This window comes from Bombina bombina, chromosome 10 (genome assembly GCF_027579735.1).
Source record: "Bombina bombina isolate aBomBom1 chromosome 10, aBomBom1.pri, whole genome shotgun sequence".
In the NCBI taxonomy this organism is placed as follows: domain Eukaryota; kingdom Metazoa; phylum Chordata; class Amphibia; order Anura; family Bombinatoridae; genus Bombina; species Bombina bombina.
The window spans coordinates 205,654,089-205,675,648 of NC_069508.1; the positions used below are offsets into that span (position 1 = coordinate 205,654,089).

The 21,560-nt window shown below is 39.6% G+C and overlaps 1 protein-coding gene across 2 annotated transcripts in view; it reads right to left on the minus strand.

The window, feature by feature from the left end:
* The window catches only part of KANK4 (KN motif and ankyrin repeat domains 4), a 355,274-nt gene that overhangs the window by 111,633 nt on the left and 222,081 nt on the right, over nucleotides 1–21,560 (minus strand). For both annotated transcript variants that reach the window (XM_053693649.1, XM_053693650.1), the window contains exon 6: nucleotides 18,607–18,694. In XM_053693649.1, the coding sequence (XP_053549624.1) occupies nucleotides 18,607–18,694 (88 nt within the window). The remainder of the gene's footprint in view (nucleotides 1–18,606; nucleotides 18,695–21,560) is intronic.

The window sequence follows — 21,560 nt, forward strand, 5'->3', positions numbered from 1 at the left end:
AAAAATAAAGACAATTCAAAAACAGAATCACTGAGTTAGAAAAAGGATCACCCCCTCCTAAAATTACTTGTAAACTCAATAAGGTATAGCTAATCACCTTCTCAGTGGTACAAACAAAGCCATTTGACCTTCAACTGTGATCAGTTGTGGGCATATTGATTAGTTCAGCATGAAAATAGCTTACCTGGAGCATCTCAGTCCCTGGTAGTGCAACTGAAGCAAACAATCAACTATGGGTGGCAAGGCACTGTCAAAAGATTTCTGGGATAATGTTGTGGACAGGCACAAGTCAGGAGATGGATAAAAGAAAATATCAAACGCCTTATCAATGCCTAAAGGCACTGTGAAGTCTATTATTAAGAAGTGGAAGGTATTTGGTACAACACAGACCCTCCCTGGATCAGGACGTCGCTCCAAACTGGATGAAAGAGCCAGGAGGAAACTGGTTGGAGAGGCTACCAAGAGGCCCACAGCAACTCTGAAGCAGTTGAAGGAATTTATGACAAAGAGTGGTCATTGTGTGCAAGTGACAACAATATCACAAATTCTCAACAAATGTGGCTTTTATGGGTTGCAAGAAATAAGACACTCCTCAGAAAAGGCCACATTCAGTCACAACTGAGCTTTGCCATAACACACCTAGAAGATTCTAAGGCCACATGGAAAAAGGTGTTATGGTCAGATGAGACTAAAATTTAATTATTTGGCCTCAACACCAAACGATATGTCTGGAGGAAATCCAATACAGCTCACCATAACACCATACCTACAGTAAAGCATGGAGGTGGTAATATCCTGTTATGGGGGTGTTTATCTGCAGCAGGCACTGGAGCACTTTTCAGGATAGAAGGAATAATGGATGGGGAAAAATACCATCAAATTCATGGGGAAAATCTGCTGCCCTCTGCCAGAAAATTGTCAATGGGAAGAAGGTTTACCTTCCAACATGACAATGACCCAAAGCTCACAGCAAAAATGACCACACAGTGGTTGAAGGAGAAACACAAGTGAATGTCCTTCCATGAGCTAGTCAGAGTCCAGACTTAAACCCCATTGAATATATGTGGCATGACTTGTGGCATGACTTGAAGACTGCAGTCCACAAATGGTCACCATCAAATGGTACGGAACTGGAGCAGTTCTGCAAAGAAGAGTGGGCAAATATTGCACAGTCTAGATGTGCAAAGTAAGTAGAGACATATTCCAACAGACTAAAGGCTGTAATTAAAGCAAAAGGTGGTTCAACAAAATACTGACACAAGGGGGTGATCCTTTTTCCAACCCAGTGATTCTGTTTTTGAATTGTCTTTATTTTTGCCTGACATGTTGGTGTTATATCTTTCACTTGGATGTTATAGGTTGCACTGAGGAATTACAACTGGATAAACAAAAACTGTGTCTGTCTTTATTTCAGGCTGCAAAGCAACAAAATGTAATTATTTTCAATGATTTATTTATTTGTGTGTGTATATATGTGTATATATATATATATATATATATATATATATATATATATGTGCATTAGAGCCCTTTGCAGATAAGTAGATGAAACAGTTTACTGTCAACTCAGGCAAAAAACAGGCAAAAAGCTTACTTCTAGCTCAAGTAACACTCAAGCGGGAACGTTAATTAGCGCTCCACTTGTAATCGGGCCCTATGACAGCAGTGTTTGCAACAATGTTATACATTGTTTCCAACACTAATGCCATAGAATGCTACAGACATGTAAACTAGGAAGTTGTTTAAAAGTGAATGCTTTATCTGAATCATGGAAGTTTAACTTTACTGTCCTCTTTAGTAATATAACAACACAGGTTTCTTTTGTCCTCTATTGATACAGGCTTAAAAACTATTTATATTACACTTTGACTTAAAGGGACAGTGAACACCAAATATCATATAACTGCAAGTAATAGACACTACTATAAAGAATAATATGCACAGATACTGATATAACAATCCAGTATTAAACCTTTTAAAAACTTACTTAGAAGCTCCAAGTTTAGCTCTGTTGATGAGCTTAGACTGGGAAACCAAGTGAAAGGGGTTGGGAAGGCAGCAAAAGCAATTATTCCCCCTCCCTTCCTTGCATATAAAAAGACAGATAACATAAACTGAAGCCAGCAGGAGTCTGTAAACGCGCGTATACATCTGACGCTGCAGGGCTTGTTTAAGAGTCTGAAAATCAGCAAAATGTTCTTAAAAAATAAGCAAAACTATACATTGTTAAAAAAAACCTCCCAGATGGGTTATATAAATAGATCATCTACAAAACATTAATGCAATGAAAAATCTAGTGTACAATGTCTCTTTAACCATATATATAACAAATATTTTACCCCAAAACAAAAATAATGGATGGAAACACGTAATAAACCAAATAAAATCCACTGTAGTCAAAATGTAATTGTTATTAGATTTTATCCAGCCTTTATAAAACTGCCTACAAATATAGAAAGTAATAGAAAGCCTGTTCCCATCTCCCTAGTTCACTAGAAAATGTCTTTTTTTAGGTCTCTTCCACATGGAGCTAGTTATACAGAATCTGCAGAGGAAAGCTGGAATATATTATTTAGCCAATAATGTTATTGCCTAAGTATGATGCATTTCGGAAACAAGCAACATATTGGATACATGAGTACTTGGAACTGAACACATCATCTCTTGGGATAAAAATATGTCTTAAATTAGAATGCCATGAGTTTCCATACTTATTATTTTTTGTAATCTTATTCATTAGCATATATATGTGATGCTTTACTTTTATGTTTAAAGGGACACGAAACCCAAAATGATTCAGATAGAGCACACAATTAAAAAGCATTTACAACTTACTTCTGTTAACAAATTTAGGGATCAATCTCAATCTCTTGGCTATTGGTTCCCAAAAACGACTTTTTCTACCAGCCAAAGTTATAGGCAAGTTGCTCGAGTGATCACAATGCAATATTGTATAGTTTGTTAAAAATTGTCCACTACTAACGCGTTTTCAGCAAAAAAGCTCCCGAAAAGGAATTTTCAAATAGAAATTGGAAATATCAAAGATAAGAGAGGGCGCATATACTATATATACACTATACAAAAAACAAAACATACACAGCTCATTCAATATATGGCACTTGTACTTATTAACATACAATTATATCAAAGTCCCATGTTGAAAATCAGGTATGTCCTCAGTGTGAATGATGGCTGCACTCCTCTTCACAGAAGATACTGGATAAACTGTAAAATAGATGAAAGAGAGGGGCGCCTCATGTGTAGAATCACCAAACCAAAAAAGCCAAGGCTTATGCACTCGAGCCAAATAGGTACTCACATTTAAAATAAGCTCCCCAATGTGCTAATGGAAGCAGACTGACATAATATGGTGTGTTAGTACACCCACTCCAGGATATCCCCGCCAGGTGTGTCTGTAATGCAGAGTCAAGACGACTAAGGAAACCACATGTGCAGATCAACCAAATAGATAGAACAATGGAGATATCTATGCCAAATGGTTAGGCACAATGTCCAATAGCGCACCTATGTGCTGGTAGATGCAGACTGATAATTTTAGGTTTGGGCGTATCAGCTCACCCACTCCAGGTGTTGCCAACAATATGGTCCAAAAACAGGATAAATACACAAACAGCCCAATATTGGGCAATTAGAGGTAAGGTAGAAACCACTATACTTGTATTATAGTAAAAAACATTTTTATTAAAACAAAAACTGAAAACAAAAATTTAAAAATTAAAATATTAAAAGAATATAATAACAACAAGTAGTGGTCAAGGGGGTAATCCCCTCGAATACAACGCGTTTCTCGGCACTGAAGGGCCGTTTCCTCAGGTATGTATTCACCTTACCTCTATCCTGCTATTTAAACCTTTATGCTACCAATGCACAATTGATTAAAGAACAACACCCACAATGGGCGTGTCCATAAGACACATGTTATGCACTGATCCAAACAAATCAAACAAATTATTCTTATACGTAAGACATTGTGTTTCAAATACATCATCATCATCCTGTTAGTTAGTTAAACTTTAAGTTGCAACCATATCCCTCTCCACCATAATGAATTTCTCTGTTAACACAGCTACATTCCCCATTTTTTCTATATTGTTGTTTTTATTAAAATGTACCTATCAGTTTGGTGTCCTATATTAACTGAGTGTTCTGTATTTCAATAACATTGTCTCACTTTAAACAGTCATCATTTGATGTTTTTAATTTTAAATCTGTTTTAGGCTCCCTTCCTTTTCATCTACCATAATTGTTTGTTATGATTGTAACTCCATTTTAAAGTTTAAAGATATTTTGTTTCCAGTCTTTGTTTCCCTCTGGCCTAACGAAGTTCTAGACCTAGCAGCTTTCTGAGTGTTATTGTAGGATTTACTTTAGCCTTTCTAGTTGCACCTGTATCTATCCATCTCCCCCATCTGGATATACCATATGTAAGGACTCATGCCCCTGCTGGACATGAGTTTAAATGGGTATTATTATCAGATCTATGTGGTCAATTATATTCACACTACACAAAATTAGTACAAGTATACAGACCATATCATAGTGTCATACATTACCCCCTCCCCTAGGTTTAGCTAGCTACTAGGCTAAGTACACATTTAAAGTGATATACGTCACTTACATTTAGCAACAATTATATAATGTATCATTTGATTTGCCTTTAGCACTAAAGTGACACACATTAATTACACTTAATAACACATAGTATATTATCAAATAAGCACAAGAAGAAAATATTATTGTGTAGAATTTCTTACATGGCCACAAATGAGACACATTAGAATAAACTCACATAGTGGGTCAAGTTACAAATAGTCACAATCTATAAAACTGATTGCAGAATTGTCTATATTTATATACACTTTATAGTCACGGTTACACTAAAGGCTGTGACACACTGCAAGCGGAGCGACGCGCAGCGTGTACATGTGGCTGTGTGCGCTCAGTGTGTCCTGCCTTTTCATCTCTGAGCACTCTGCTGCGTCAGGACGCGTAGCTGAGCGCTCAGAGATGAAATATTTGAACTTCAAAAGCGATGCGACGTGGAGCGAAGCAGCTGCTTCGCCTCGCGCCGCATCGCTTGCAGTGTGTCACAGCCTTAACACTAAGGGTAGATTATACTGGAATTTATCAGTATATATTACTAATTAGATGATACACATTGATACACAGTTTCAGATTATATATACACAGATTAATTGGTTGTATTTATACAAAGGGATTATTTATTTCAACTGGAATACAGGTTATCTCTTTATCTGCACACTAAAACTATTAACACTAAGGGTAAATTATACTGGAATTGCTTAGTATATACTGTGAGTTTAGATGGCACGCATTAATATACAGTATCAGAGTATACATATACAGATTTATGGGTATATACACACAAAGGGATTATTTTTGTATACTGGAATACAGTTTTGTTTTTGTTTTTTGCACACTAAAACCATCGGATGATATTAACAATAATGGTCTCATTACTATAAAGGGTTAATTTACGTTTATTGGTATGTGCAATTCTGTAGATATTACACTAAATCATATTTAATTTAGAGAACACATAATGAGATGGATATTAATGACTGACCACACCTTTTTCTTTCGTTTCACTCACACACTATGGGGCCTATTTATCAAATGTCTTGCGGACCTGATCAGACAGTGCGGATCAGGTCTGCAAGACATCGCTGAATGCGGAGAGCAATACGCTCTCCGTATTCAGCATTGCACCAGCAGCTCTTGTGAGCTGCTGGTGCAACGCCGCCCCCTGCAGGGGGCCGCCAGCAGGGGTTGTCAATCAACCGATTGTACTTGATCGGGTTGAATTCCGACTCTGAGCAGGCGGACAGGGTTATGGAGCAGCGGTCTTTGTGACCACTGCTCCATAACTTGTATTTCTGGCGAGTCTGAAGATTTGCCAGAAACACGGGCCGTCAAGCTCCGTTAGTAGCTTGATAGATAGGCCCTATTGTCTTTAACTTATACATTATGCACACACATCTATCAGGACAGCAATTTGGTTCAGAGGTCTTTTTCGTATCATTAATTGTCATATAAGGAATTGAGAGTCTGATTGTGAGTCTCACACACTTTGCTATTATAGCTAACATTAATGCTTTGTAGAGGTCCTAGCAGCTTAACACTTGTTATTGTAGTATATTGTTTTTAGTTATTTTTTTAGCCCCATTGCTCTGTAGCAGTGTTCATTAGTGACATTTTTTTTTACATAAGAATAGAGCCCCAGGGATTGGTTACCTATTAAAACGGTCTGCCCAATCATAAACAATTTTTAAAATGAGAACTCGTCCATGATTGGTCAATATGACCTGCTCAGAGAGTGTAGTCTGTGAGGATTGGCTACTAGCCATTAACTATAGAAGTATAGTGTAATGTTTTTTTGTTTTTTTTTGGGGGGGTTGTATGTAGAAATAATTGATTAATGATTATTTAGATAGATCTCATGGAGTACATTAAGCACACACATATATCAGGACAGCAATTTGGTTCATATCATAGATTGTCATATAAAGAATTGAGGGTCTGATTGTGACTTTGCTATTATAGTTAACATTAATGCTTTGTAGAGGTCCTAGCAGCTTAACACTTGTTATTGTAGTATTTTCTTTAGCCCCATTGGCCTGTAGCAGGGTTTATTAGTGACATTTTCACATAAGAATAGAGTCCCAGGGATTGGTTACCTATTAAAATGGTCTGCCCATTCATAAACAATTGTTAAAATGAGAACTCGTCCATGATTGGTTGATATGACCTGCTCAGAGAGTGTAGTCTGTGAGGATTGGCTACTAGCCATTAACTATAGAAGTATAGCAGGAAGTGTAACATTTTTCTGTTTGTTTGTATGTAGAAATATATGCTTTCGATTAATGATTATTTAGAGAGATCTCATGGAAGATCTGCATCCTGCATTATGGACATCATTAATGTAAAAAACAAATCCTTTTTTGTTTTATAAATAGGATGTAACTTTAAAATGGAGTTAAAATCATAACAAACAATTATGGTACATGAAAAGGAAGGGAACCCAAAACAGATTTAAAATTAATAACATCAAATGATGACTGTTTAAAATGAGACAATTTTATTGAAACACAGAACACTCAGTTAATATAGGACACCAAACTGATAGGTACGTTTTAATAAAAACAACAATATAGAAAAAATGGGGAATGTAGCTGTGTTAACAGAGAAATTCATTATGGTGGAGAGGGATATGGTTGCAACTTAAAGTTTAACTAGCTAAAAGGATGATGATGATGTATTTGAAACACAATGTCTTATATATAAGAATAATTTGTTTGGTTTGTTTGGATCAGTGCATAACATGTGTCTTATGGACACGCCCATTGTGGGTTTTGTTCTTTAATCAATTGTGCATTGGAAGCGTAAAGGTTTAAATAACAGGATAGAGGTAAGGTGTACACATGCCTGAAGAAACAGCCCTTCAGTGCTGAGAAACGCGTTGCATTAGAAGGGATTACCCCCTTGACCACTACTTGTTGTTATTATATTCTTTTAATATTTTAATTTCTTTCATGTAATTGGCAAGAGTCCATGAGCGGTGTTTCCTTATTTGGACGATATCTTGGTACTAGCTCAGTCTTTACATACCGAATCTCACACAAATCAACTAGTGTTGTTTCTTCAAAAACATGGTTGGAGGATCAATTTACCAAAAAGTTCCTTGTTTCCTCAGACAAGGGTCACCTTTTTAGGTTTCCAGATAGATTCAGTGTCCATGACTCTGTCTCTAACAGAAAAGAGACAAATTAAATTGGTTTCAGCCTGTCAGAACCTTCAGTCTCAATCATTCCCTTCAGTGGCTATGTGCATGGAGGTTTTAGGTCTTATGACTGCAGCATTGGACGTGATCCCCTTTGCTCGTTTTCATATGAGACCTCTCCACTTTGTATGCTGAATCAATGGTGCAGGGATTATACAAAGATATCACAATTAATATCCTTAAATCCCAAAGTTCAACTTTCTCTGACTTGGTGGTTAAATCACCACCGTATAATTCAAGGGGCCTCTTTTGTTCGTCCAACCTGGACTGTAATCACAACAGATGCAAGTCTTTCAGGTTGGGGAGCTGTCTGGGGATCTCTGACAGCACAAGGGGTTTGGAAATCTCAAGAGGCGAGGTTACCAATCAATATTTTACAACTCCGTGCTATTTTCAGGGCTCTTCAAGTTTGGCCTCTGTTGAAGAGAGAACCATTCATTTGTTTTCAGACAGACAATATCACATCTGTGGCATATGTCAATCATCAGGGTGGGACTCGCAGTCCCCTAGCTAGGAAAGAAGTATCTTGGATACTTTCATGGGCGGAATCTAGCTCTAATTTCTGCGGTACATATCTCAGGTGTAGACAATTGGAAAGCGGATTATCTCAGCCATCAGATTTTACATCCGGGGGAGTGGTCTCTCCATCCAGATGTGTTTTTTTCAGATTGTTCAGATGTGGGGTCTTCCAGACATAGATCTGATGGTTTCCCATCTAAACAAGAAACTTCAGAGGTACCTGTCCAGGTCCAAGGATACTCAGCGGAGTTGGTGGATGCGTTAGCAGTTCCCAACCTGCTTATATCTTCCCGCCTCTAGTTCTTTTTCCAAGAGCGATCTCCAAGATCATCATGGAACATTTGTTTGTGTTTCTGGTAGCACCAGCATGGCCTCACAGGTTCTGGTATGCGGACCTTGTCTGGATGTCCAGTTGTCATCCTTGGCCACTTCCTTTAAGACCAGACCTTCTGTCTCAAGGACCATTTTTCCATCAGGATCTTAAATCATTGAATTTGAAGGAATGGAAATTTAACACTTAGTGCTTAGTCATAGAGGTTTCTCTGACTCAGTGATTGATACTATGTTACAGGCTCGTAAATCTGTTTCTAGATAGATTTATTATCGAGTTTGGAAGACTTATTTTTCATAGTGCTCTCATAAATTCTCCTGGCATTCTTTTAGAATTCCAAGAATTTTACAGTTTCTTCAGGATGGTTTGGATAAAGGTTTGTCTGCAAGTTCCTTGAAGGGACAAATCTCTGCTCTTTCTGTTTTATTTCAAAGAAAGATTGCTAAGCTTCCTGATATTCACTGTTTTGTTCAGGCTTTGGTCCATATCAAGCCTGTCATTAAATCAATCTCTCCTCCTTGGAGTCTTAATTTGGTTTTGAAGGCTTTACAGGCTCCTCCTTTTGAGCCTATGCATTCTTTGGATATTAAACTACTTTCTTGGAAAGTGTTGTTCCTTTTGGCTATCTCTTCTACTAGAAGAGTTTCTGAATTATCTGCTATTTCTTGTGAGTCACCTTTTCTGATTTTTTATCAAGATAAGGCAGTTTTGCTGACTTCATTTAAATTTTTACCTAAAGTTGTGAATTCTAACAACATTAATAGGGACATTGTTGTCCCCTCTTTGTGTCCTAATCCTAAGAATTCTTTGGAGAGATCCTTACATTCTCTAGATGTTTTAAGAGCTTTGAAATATTATGTTAAAGCTACTGAAGATTTCAGGAAGATTTCTAGTCTATTTGTTGTATTTTCTGGTTCTAGCAAAGGTCAGAAAGCTTCTGCCATTTCCTTGGCATCTTGGTTAAAGCTTTTGATTAATAAGGCTTATTTGGAGTCGGGTCAGGCCCAGCCTCAGAGAATCACAGCTCATTATACTAGATCCGTCTCCACTTTGTGGGCTTTTAAGAATGAAGTTTCAGTTGATCAGATTTGCAAAGCAGCAACTTGTTCTTCTTTGCATACATTTACTAAATTCTACCGTTTTGATGTATTTGCTTCTTCGGAAGCAGTTTTTGGTAGAAAAGTTCTTCAGTCAGCTGTTTCAGTTTGATTCCTCTGCTTATGCTTTAATTTTTTTTCTTTTCAATTATGAGAAAAACTTATTTTTTTGGTTGTGGATTTAATTTTTTCAGCAGAAAATGGCTATTTTTATTTTATCCCTCCCTCTCTAGTAACTCTTCTGTGGAGTTCCACATCTTGGGTATTGTCACTAGCTCATGGACTCTTGCCAATTACATGAAAGAAAACATAATTTATGTAAGAACTTACCTGATAAATTCATTTCTTTCATATTGGCAAGAGTCCATGAGACCCACCCTTTTTATGGTGGTTATGATTTTTGTATAAAGCACAATTATATTTCCAGTTCCTTTTTTTATGCTTTTTACTCCTTTTTTCTATCCCCCCACTACTTGGCTATTTATTAAACTGAATTGTGGGTGTGGTGAGGAGTGTATTTATAGGCATTTTGAGGTTTGGGAATCTTTGCCCCTCCTGGTAGGATTGTATATCCCATACGTCACTAGCTCATGGACTCTTGCCAATATGAAAGAAATGAATTTATCAGGTAAGTTCTTACATAAATTATGTTTTTTAAATTTCAATATTTGTTTTCAGTTTTTTTTTTTTTTTTTAATAAAAATTGATTTTACTATAACACAAGTATAGTGGTTTTTACCTTACCTCTCCATTGCCCAATATTGGGCTGTGTGTGTATTTATCCTGTTTTTGGACCATATCGTTGGCAACACCTGGAGTGGGTGAGCTGATACGCCCAAATCTAAAATGATCAGTCTGCATCTACCAGCACATAGGTGCGCTATTGGACATTGTGAGTACCCATTTGGCATAGTTATCTCCATTGTTCTATCTATTTGGTTGTTCTGCACATGTGGTTTCCTTTGTTGTCTTGACTCTGCATTACAGACACACCTGGCGGGGATATCCTTGAGTGGGTGTACTGACACACCATATTATGTCAGTCTGCTTCCATTAGCACATTGGGGAGCTTATTTAAATGTGAGTACCAATTTGGCTCAAGTGCAAAAGCTTTGACTTTTTTGGTTTGGTGATTCTACACGAGGCGCCCCTCTCTTTCTTCTATTTTTCAAATAGAAACTGGGAGGTCACCTGAAACTGACACAAATAATAGGATATTCACACCTCTTAAAGGGACATGAAACCCAAATATTTTCTTTTATGATTCAGATAGAGCATGCTATTTTAAACAACTTTCTAATGCACTACTGACAGCTAGCAGAACACATTAGTAACCCAATTAAATGAAGCATATATGTGCAGCCACCAATCAGCAGCTAACTCCCAGCTCCTGCGCCTACCTAGGTATGCTTTTCAACAAAGGATACAATGAGAACTAAGTAAATTAGATAATAGAAGTAAATTGGAAAGTTATTTAAAATTGAATGTTGTATCTGAATCACAAAAGAAAATTTGGGGTTTCATGTCCCTTTAATGTTACAGCAAAGCTCTATTCACTGAGCCCTTTTGTTCACTGTACAAGGAAAACTTAAACTATGCTTACCTGATAATTTTCTTTTCTTCAGATGGAAAGAGTCTACAGCTGCATTCATTACTTTTGGGAAATAAGAACCTGGCCACCAGGAGGAGGCAAAGACACCCCAGCCGAAGGCTTAAATACTCCTCCCTCACCCCCAGTCATTCTGCCCAGGAACAAGGAACAATAGAATAAATACCAGGGTGAAAAGATGCCAGAAGAATAAAAAATAAAGACGCCCCACAGAAAAAATACGGGTGGGGAGCTGTGTACTCTTTCCATCTGAAGAAAAGAAAATTATCAGGTAAGCATAATTTAAGTTTTTCTTCATAAATGGAAAGAGTCCACAGCTGCATTCATTACTTTTGGGAAAACAATACCCAAGCTATAGAGGACACAGAATGCAAAAACGGGAGGGTACAGTAGGCGGCCCATTCTGAGGACACCAGGCCTGAAAAAAACACAACCCAACCAAACCCCGCTTCATCGGAGCTGAAAAACTAGAAGGAAAAAGTCCCCAAGGACACTGACCCGAAGATAGTCCGAAAGCATAACTAGAGACTGCAAGCAGACTCACTGAGCCAACACTCCTTCAGGAGAACCGTCGCCCAGCAGTCGGTCGCCACACAACCCTTCCTAGTACAGTACCAAAATCCCCAAAAGGGAGAGGACAAGGGTAAGCCAAAGGGATACCCAAAGGTACAGCAAAATCCATAAAGGAAAAAAAAAACCTTCAAAGGAAGGCCAAGTCCACAGAGACCCGAATGGATCCCGAAAATAAGGGGAGATGATGCCCAACCCACAAGGAGCAAGCAGGCATCATCAAGGAGAAGAAACATCTTCCAAACATCGTGCAACAGCACCAAAAAAGACAGCTGAAGACAAAGTCCTCAAAACGTCAGAACTCAGAGACTGAGCAAACAGAAAAGTACAAGTAGCAAACTCAGAATAAACATCTGAGTCCAGTAACACGCTGCCATCTGTAGGAAGACAGGGAGAAAACCCTATCCGTAAGGAAGAAGCGGCCGAACAAAATAGCAGATTGCCCAACCTCAAAGACAGAGGACACTCTCCAGGCAATCCAGGCCACCAAGCCTACTCACAGATCACAAAGGGGGAGAAGCACAGAACCTCTAAAAAAGGTCCACAGTCACCCCCAAGACCTGAGGATGAACAACAGATCTCAGATCCTACACCTAGTCAGACCAGCCCAAGCAGCGGAAGATCTGAAAGCAAGAGAACCGAAAGGAACCCCAAGACCGGCCCCCAAAATGGCGGAAGAATGGACACAGCTACTTCAATCTAAAGACAATTGAGCAGTTGATAGACCCAAGGGATCTAGCAAAGCCACTCGACTAAGTCTCAATGTAAAGCCAGCAGCTCCCCAGATGGAAAGGAACAACTCAATGAGCAGACCAATCCCCGAACCAGATAAAACATCTGCTCCAACCTCCCAAACACAGAAAAGGCCCATAAAAAAGGAACCACACTTCTGTAAGGAGGACACTAAGCCCCTGAAGAGGAGAGTATCGATAAACGCCTGCCCATAAGACAGGAAGTCGTAGGAAGAACCAAGAGGATACAAGGCCACGTCCCTGACAAACATGGAAGAACCCCTTAAAACACCATCATGGTAGCACACATACCAGGCGCAAAAGTGACAGCTGAACAACCACAAACCTTCCGTTTGCTAGGCAGGAAAGCCCACCATCAGGTCACGTTAGTTGGCTGTCCCAAGGCAACCGTATCACCAGGCACAAGACAAGCCCCAAGGAGCCCCGGCTCTCAGTAAATCTGGCCATGTTGTAAAACAGAACAGCCAGAACAAGGGCTAAGCCCAAGTACCCTGGAAACTGGAACCCCCAGGCCAGTCCTAGGATCATAAAGTCCGGTAACATCCCACAGCGGGATCCACAAAGAGAAAACGCAGAGTAAAACCCTCGACCTCCGGGAGATCAGGACAAGAAGCCCGGGCCCCAAGAATGTTTAGATTAAACAGTCTTCCAGGAACATAAATCCCTCCACTGATATAAAAAAAAACAGACCTCCCAGGGAAAAATCCAGAATAACCCGGATAACAAGAGCAAGAAGATCCGACCCAAAGGCAAGAGACCACCCCTTGCAGGAGCCCAACACTCCAAAGAGCCAGTGCCATAAAAGGACACTAGAGCTAACAGGCTAATCCCCCTTAAGGGAAACAAGGCACTGCTCATTTTATCAACCTCGGAAGGAGGAAAAGCTGAGTAGACCTCGCTGGGGATCGAACTAGCAACCCTCGGTTGGCAACAGTACAGAGTAGCCCCAGAGTATTAGTATGCTGAGCTAGCTGTCCAGCTAGCCACAAGCTCCAGACACAAGGGGAACAGTGAGGACAAGTCACCTGAACAGAGCAACATCAAGCCTCCACATCACCTCAGATTCGAAGTCAGAGGACAGTAAAACATGGGTTTGGATGCCACCTGGATGGCAATACCTGAACCATATAAGTGGAAAACCACTAGGACCTCTTCTATCCCAAGAAGGAGATGCTGAGCATTCCCAACACCGGGGAAAGGACCCCTAACCAGAGCCCAAAAACACTTAACTGCCTAATGTCCCGAAAAAGGAACAACCAATTCCCGAAGGGAATCGAAGTCCCCCGAAGGTGACCCATCCACAAGGAGAAACGGACAACATCCATGAGGTCTCAATGAAAAAGAACCACTAAAGGAACAAGTCCAAAAATTACAATTTCCTAAAGCAACACCGCCCCGACCAGCGGAAAAGAGGCGCTTAACCCTCTAATTTTCCCACCACGTGGGAAGGAATACTCTAAGTTCCGAAGGTATCGGAAGCAACAGAGAGTGACACAGCAAAATTTACTGACCCGCAAGTCCTCTTGAGAATGCTTAGCTGAAACTTTTAAAACAAATGACAAGAAACATAATAATGTTAAAAGCACTTGCCCCCTAACCTGACCAGCAAGGTATAATCGGCGCCACGTGTCTGAATAAGCCGTGAGACAGAAGATCTGAACCCAAGCAGGACCAGCCTGCAACCAGGTTCATAACTGCCAAGCTGGCTAAATCTGCCCTCAGAGAGGGAGAAAGAAAAAAAACAGACAAACATGGGACTAACGTGTCCCGAACAACTTCCGTAGAAGCAAACAGCGAGTATCGATCCCAGAGAAAGTTCCTGCAGGAAACATGGTATGAAAAATAAAAATAAAATTCATCCTAACCGGATAAAATAAAAAGACAGGCAAAGAGAGGAACCCTGATATTGGGAGGGGACTTAAATGCTACCTTAGACCCTAAATTGGATTCTTCCACAGGCAATCCCTTAACTAAAACTAGACCTCCAAATGCGATATTCAATTGTTTATCACATCTGGGTCTGTTTGACATATGGAGAGTACAACACAGTACTTTCAGAAACTACACCTTTTACTCCCATCCCTGGTCAGTTTACACAAGAATAGACTATTTGTTGATAGATAGGAACCACCTTTCCCTGGTTAAAGACTCAGATATACAAGCAACTGCCTGGTCAGACCACTCTCGGATAAGCATTGATCTGAGATGGCCTGATTATCCCATCATGCCCTACATATGGAGAATGGATGACTCCCTTCTCCACAACCCAGATACCATAGCAGTGTTCACAAAATCATTACAGGACTACTTCCAAACTAACACCACCCAAGGTATGGACCCAAATACCATTTGGGAGGCCCATAAAGCGGTATTGAGTGGTGAATGCATTAAACACTACTAAAAACATACAATGAAAAAGTAGGAGCCCTAACCACGCTGAAAAGAGACCTAGAACTTACACATAAATATGCGCCAATGGACAATACACTCTATAATCAGCTACTAGGGGTCAGAGAAGACCTTAATAACATAGTAACAAAGGAAGCACAAAGAAAAGCCATAGGCATTAGGAAATGATATGCGTATGAAGGCAACCACGCAGGCCCACTGTTAGCAAAGCTCTTAAAAGCCCAAACACTTAGATCCCAAATAAATAAACTGGTCACATTAGATAACCAGAGTTTATATGATAGCAAACAGATAGCTAATCACTTAGGTGTATTCTACTCTAAACTATATAATCTAGAAAGAGACACTTCACTTAAACACATATGAACAAATGAGAGATTATATAGGGAAATTAGATTTACCCAAACTAGATGCAGCACAGAAGGACGCCCTAGAGAAACCTATATCTCTCATGGAAGTGCTCAAGGCGAGACAGGAATTACCCTCTAGGAAGAGCCCTGGGCCAGATGGATTTACTAACGCTTACTACAAATCTTTTAAAAACATTCTGGCCCCATCATTACTCCCCCTATTCTAGACTATAACCACCCACTCCCACGGGAAATGCTGATGGCACACATTTCTGTCATCCTGAAACCCAATAAGGATCCCACTGACCCCGGCAGCTACAGACCCATATCCCTCTTAAACACAGATGTCAAGATCCTGGGTAAAATACTAGCCACACGAATCAACAAAATCCTACACACGCTAATACACACGGACCAGGTTGGTTTTGTCCCCGGGAGGGAAGCAAGGGACAACAACATCAGGGCGGTTACATTGTCTACATATGCCAAATTAAACAAGATCCCATCTGTACGCATAGCGACGGATGCCGAAAAGGCATTCGACCGCATAAACTGGAAATTCCTAAAGGAAACACTAAAGTCCCAAGGATTCGGCCCCAACATGATAAACCAGATATTTAATTTATATACTCACCCCTCAGCAAAAGTAAAAGATAATGGAATGCTATCAGAGCCATTTTGTATTCATAACGGCACAAGGCAGGGTTGCCCCCTCTCGCCCATATTGTTTATCCTTACTATGGAAGTTCTAGCCGCACACGTCAGGCAGGACCCAGAAATAACAGGAATCCCCATTGGCCCACACAATTTCAAAATCGTCTTGTATGAGGATGACATACTCTTCACAATCTCCAACCCTCACTTCTCTATCCCAAAAGTACTTGAGCAATTTGACACCTTCGGCAGATTTTAAAATTTCCTGATTAACAAAAATAAGTCAGAAATACTAAATATATCCCGCCCAACGGCCTCTTTTCAATCTATAAAACATATCTGCCCTCTAAACCTGCAAGAGAAATCCCTAAAATATCTAGGTATCCAACTTTCCCCTAACATCCCCCAGCTCTTTGATGAAAACTATCTGACTCTCTCCCACAAAATACAGCTGGATTTAGATTCATGGGCAGCGAAACCAATTACGTGGTGGGGTAGAACACAGTGTGTTAAGATGACGACCTTGCCCAGAATCTTGTACCTGTTTCAGACTCTCCCCATTCCCATACCCAAATGGTTTGTAACACAACTACAAAAAACACATTAACTTATTCATCTGGGGAAAGATAAAACCCAGGGTCCTTAAGGACAATATATATAGAGCATCTGGATGCGGGGGGTTGGGCCTACCATGAATTGCAGACTACCTAGATGCCATAACCCTGTAAAGGCTTATAGACTGGCATAGATCTAAGGAGTCCAAGGCCTGGGTGGCGATAGACTCCCACATCTTTAGGGCTCCGGAAGTAGGGATCTCAGTCCGCCCCAATGCACAGAATAAGCTATATATTGCTGTGTGTTTGAGTCCTGGGATTCGATTATACAGCGAAGGAAATATATTTCGAGTGCCCACTCTCCCATGTTTCCAATACCCAGGAACACAGAACTGATAGGTGGTTTACACAGGGACCAGAGGAGACTGATGGAATGGGATTACACTACCCCTCTATGGGAATTTACCACACAATGGAAACTGAAGTGTAGGGAGGACTTGGTTGATGTGGCGGAGGGTAGATACTCTAGTTGGTTGAAATACTCCCAATTAGCCCACTTCATTCACACCTTCATTCATACAGACAAGACTACTTAAGAGAACCCACACCATTTGATAGCTGTTGTGCAAATCGGGGGGACACAAGACACTCCCTGTCATTAGCAAGGAAATTAATACAGACGGACCATATGATACAGCTCCCCTCCTACACACTCAACTGGCAGACAGAACTAGAGGCTGAACTAACAAGGGAAGAATGACACAAATATTTTTACAGACTAAAAGGGTTTCAACCTCACCCCAATCACTGGAACTCAATTTTAAAGTTCTGATGTGCTGGTACCTTACCCCTGTTAGTTTGCAATCCATATATTCAGGGACATTGGGAAAGTGTTGGAGAGGGTGTGACTGTAGGGGTAACTATCTCCACATGTGGTGGAGTTGTCCCAAAGTTCAACCTTTATGGAAAGCAGTGGAAAATTATTACCAAGTGCTTATGCACAGAGACTTTTCCCTAATGCCTAGAATAGCTTTACTGAATGAGTTGCCCAACCTCCACTGCAAGTTGAGGCTCACTTTACTTCAGTTGGGACTGACGGGAGCAAAGGCACTGATAGCCCTTCACTTGAAAACACAATTCACCCCGACATTGACCAATTGGATGAAGAAAGTTACTGACTTATTAACATTAGAAGAATATAGCTACTCCAAACGGAAAAAAATAGGTTTCCTTGCAAAGGTGAGATTTCTCTGGGAGGAAGGCTTGTCACACCTGGGGAGGGATCTTACTTAAGACAGGTTTAAGACACATAAGTGACATCAAGTACTTTGACATGGCAATGTCCTTTTCTCTCCTTTCTCTCGTCTTCCCTATCGGGCGTGCTATGCGCCGTGAGTTATCCTAGCTGTCTCTGCTTACATATTTGAGAACCACACTGGAGGATTGGGGTTAAAACCTACTGACTTACAACCAGGAGTTAACAAGAACCATGTTTCTCATGGGAGAAAGGGGAACAGGTGGTACAATACAATATAATAAATAAATAAGGAATGCACAATGAAGGTTTATTACTTGGCGGCTCGCATTTAATTTTTTTTTTTTTTCAGTTTAATTTCATTTAGCTTAATTTCATTTATTTTTATCTAAATCCATTTAATTTGATATAGTTTAACCAATAGCTTTTTTCTTTTGTATTATTTGCCCTTTTTGACATGTTTGCTACTTGTTTTTGTCCCAAGGAAAAATATTTAATTTAGACAAATGTATTTGGATTTAACCTACAGAATGTTATGTCTGCAAGAAAATTAGACTAATTGCCTTGAGACCCTAATCCATTGTTTGCTAGAAATCTCTGCCATTTGTTGATTGCAACTGTGAGAGTAACCCTGAAACACACACTGACAAAAGCCAAGTGATAGATTAGAAGAAGCCATTTTACCAGTTGGTTGTCTGAGGTGGTTCTTAGCTCAGCAAGATGGCTGCTTAATATTTCACAATCTCTGCGAATGGAATCTCCCATGATAGATCTGTGTGGGAAAAACAGTTGTTAGAATTACTGTGACATGACTTCCAAATAGATTTTTTTAATTTACCACTAAATCTCCTGTTTAATATTCAGAACAACCGCACAAGAAGCTGAGTCTCTAGGTAATCAGGTTCTACTCACTTTGCCAGGTGTAAACTTCTTGAAGTCAACAGTCTTTAAGTTGACTTTGAAGTCAGAATTAAACTTTCATATAGAGCGTACAATTTAGGGCCAGAAGCACAATATGTATAAAATTGTTGCAAGCACTGCTGTAGTGCTCAAGACACGTGCACACTCTGGAGCCTACTTCAGTATGGTTTCATTGAAAGGGGCTGTTTTAGCAAAGGATATCAAGTGAAAGAGGAACATTTTGAAGTAAATTAGATTTGTTGTTTTGTTAAATTGTACACTCAATCATCAAAGTTTCATTTTGACTTCCATGCTCTTTCAAAGGCTCAATATCTTCCAATGTATGTATTCCTCCTCCTACATTTAGCCCTAGTTTATCATTTTTATGGTTAGCCAAGTTGAAAGAGAGGAGAAAAAAATGAGAAAATACCAACTGATAGAATGAACAAAATGGCCACAATAATACAGTTAAAATTAGTTAGGTGGAACTTCATGTGTTGTTACTCTATACATAAGACTTCAAATTAGTAATTAGCATTTTATATTGTTATATTGTTATAGAAGACAATTGGAAAGTTGTTTAACTGTTTATGATCTATCTGAATAATGAAAGAAAATATTTTGGTTTCATGTCCCTTTAACCCTGTACCCTGTACAACGCTGCAGTCCTCGGCTTCTCTCTGCCGCAATCTCGCTCAAAATTGTGAGATTGCGCTATTTCTGCATGCCCCACAAGTGGGGCACTACAGAAATAATCTGCAAAAATAATCTGTGGCCCTCTCTGCATTGGGCAGCGGTGGTGCCGATCGTTGGTAGGTAGGAGGGTAAGGAGGGAGGCGGGTGGTCAGCCCATCGCTGGAGGGGGCGGGAGGAGGGCGGGAGTGTGTGGGACCGCTCGGCCACGCTACAGGCAAAATAAAAATAAATAAAAGAATAACTGTGTTATTGATGGGGGAAGGAGGGAGGAGGGAGTGGGGCAATGAGGGAGATCCGTTAACGGAAAGAGATCTGATAGAGTAGGGGGGGGGGCAGCTACACTACCGAAAAAAATGGGTCTTTTTTGTTTTTTAATTAGCCAAATTTGCAGCAAACTGGGTACTGGTAGAGGGGGGAGGGTTACCAAGATTTTTTGGAGGGATCAGGGAAGTTGGGCGGTTAGGGGGGAACCTACACTGCAGCAAATATATTAAAATATATATATATATTTTTTTTTTTAAAAAAAGGCTTTTATTTTCATACTGGCAGACTTTCTGCCAGTACTTATGATGGCGGTGACAATTGTGAGGTGGGGGAGGGAAGAGAGCTGTTTGAGGGGGGTCAGGGAGGGATCAGGGGTTGGGATGTGTCAGGTGGAAGGCTGATCTCTACACTAAAGCTAAAATTAACCCTACAAGATACCTAATTAACCCCTTCACTGCTGTGCATAATACACGTGTGGTGTGCAGCGGCATTTAGCGGCCTTCTAATTACCAAAAAGCAATGCCAAAGCCATATATGTCTGCTATTTCTGAACAAGGGGGATCCCAGAGAAGCATTTACAACCATTTGTGACATGACTGCACACGCTGTTTGTAAATAATTTTAGTGAGAAACCTAAAATTGTGAAAAAGTTTACGTTTTTTTTTTTTTAAATTTGATCGCATTTGGCGGTGAAATGGTTGCATGAAATATACCAAAATGGGCCTAGATCAATACTTTGGGTTGTCTACTAAAAAAATATAGTTTTGATAGGTAAATATAAAAAGGCTCTATTTCTGTTTAAATGTAGTGATGGCTAAAATGCTAAAAATGCTCTGGTCTTTTGGGGAAGTTTTTGTCTGAAATGCCCGGTCCTTAAGGGGTTAAAATGTTCTCACCAAAACTGAACCGCATTAAGAATAATTTGTAAAATGCCCCAGGTTTGGATGTGAATATATTAAACCTTTACTATGCCCATCCCTGGTGCTACTGACCCACTACAGTCTGCTGTCACCAACTGAGCCCAGCAGGAAAGCAGCATAGGTTCAGTACCTCTCTTATGGAAAGTGCCATCTGGTGCTAAATCCTGTGTATTAGGGGGGTGTATTTAAGTACATGTTAAACATTTAGTAATCAAACCATTATTACCGATAATTAAAATTGATTTTGAACCAGAATGCTTTAAATCAGGGAAATTAGCCACCGATTATGTGCTGATTGAGCACATTTGAGACCCACGTTTTGTAGGGCTCATAAAAACATATTCTTTACCTGTATTCATTTTCAGATTAAATTTGTATTCTTTGAACATAAATCAATGTTATTCCTTATGAATACTGAATTGTTTTCATTTTAAGTGACACAAATTTAGCTGATCTCACTGAATGGTTTTAATGAAACCCTAGGGGATGTCACAGACATTTAAATAAAATCAGGATATTAAAGGGATAGTCAAATCAATATTAAACTTTCATGATTAAGATAGGGCATGTCATTTTAAACAACTTTCCAACTTACTTTTGTCATTACATTTGCTTTGTTATTTTTGTATTCTTTGTTGAAAGCTTAACCTAGGTAGGCTTATATGCTCATTTTTATTTTATTTTTTTGGTTTGGTTTTCAACAAGCTTTATTTGAAAATAATAATAATCTTACAATGTTGTACATGAAAGAAAAATATACAGTGTGGTCATCTATTGATGATACAAAAAAGAAAAAAGAAACAAAAAAACTCATGAATACAGCCACGAGGTATCCTGATAGTGAGAGGGAAAAGTGGT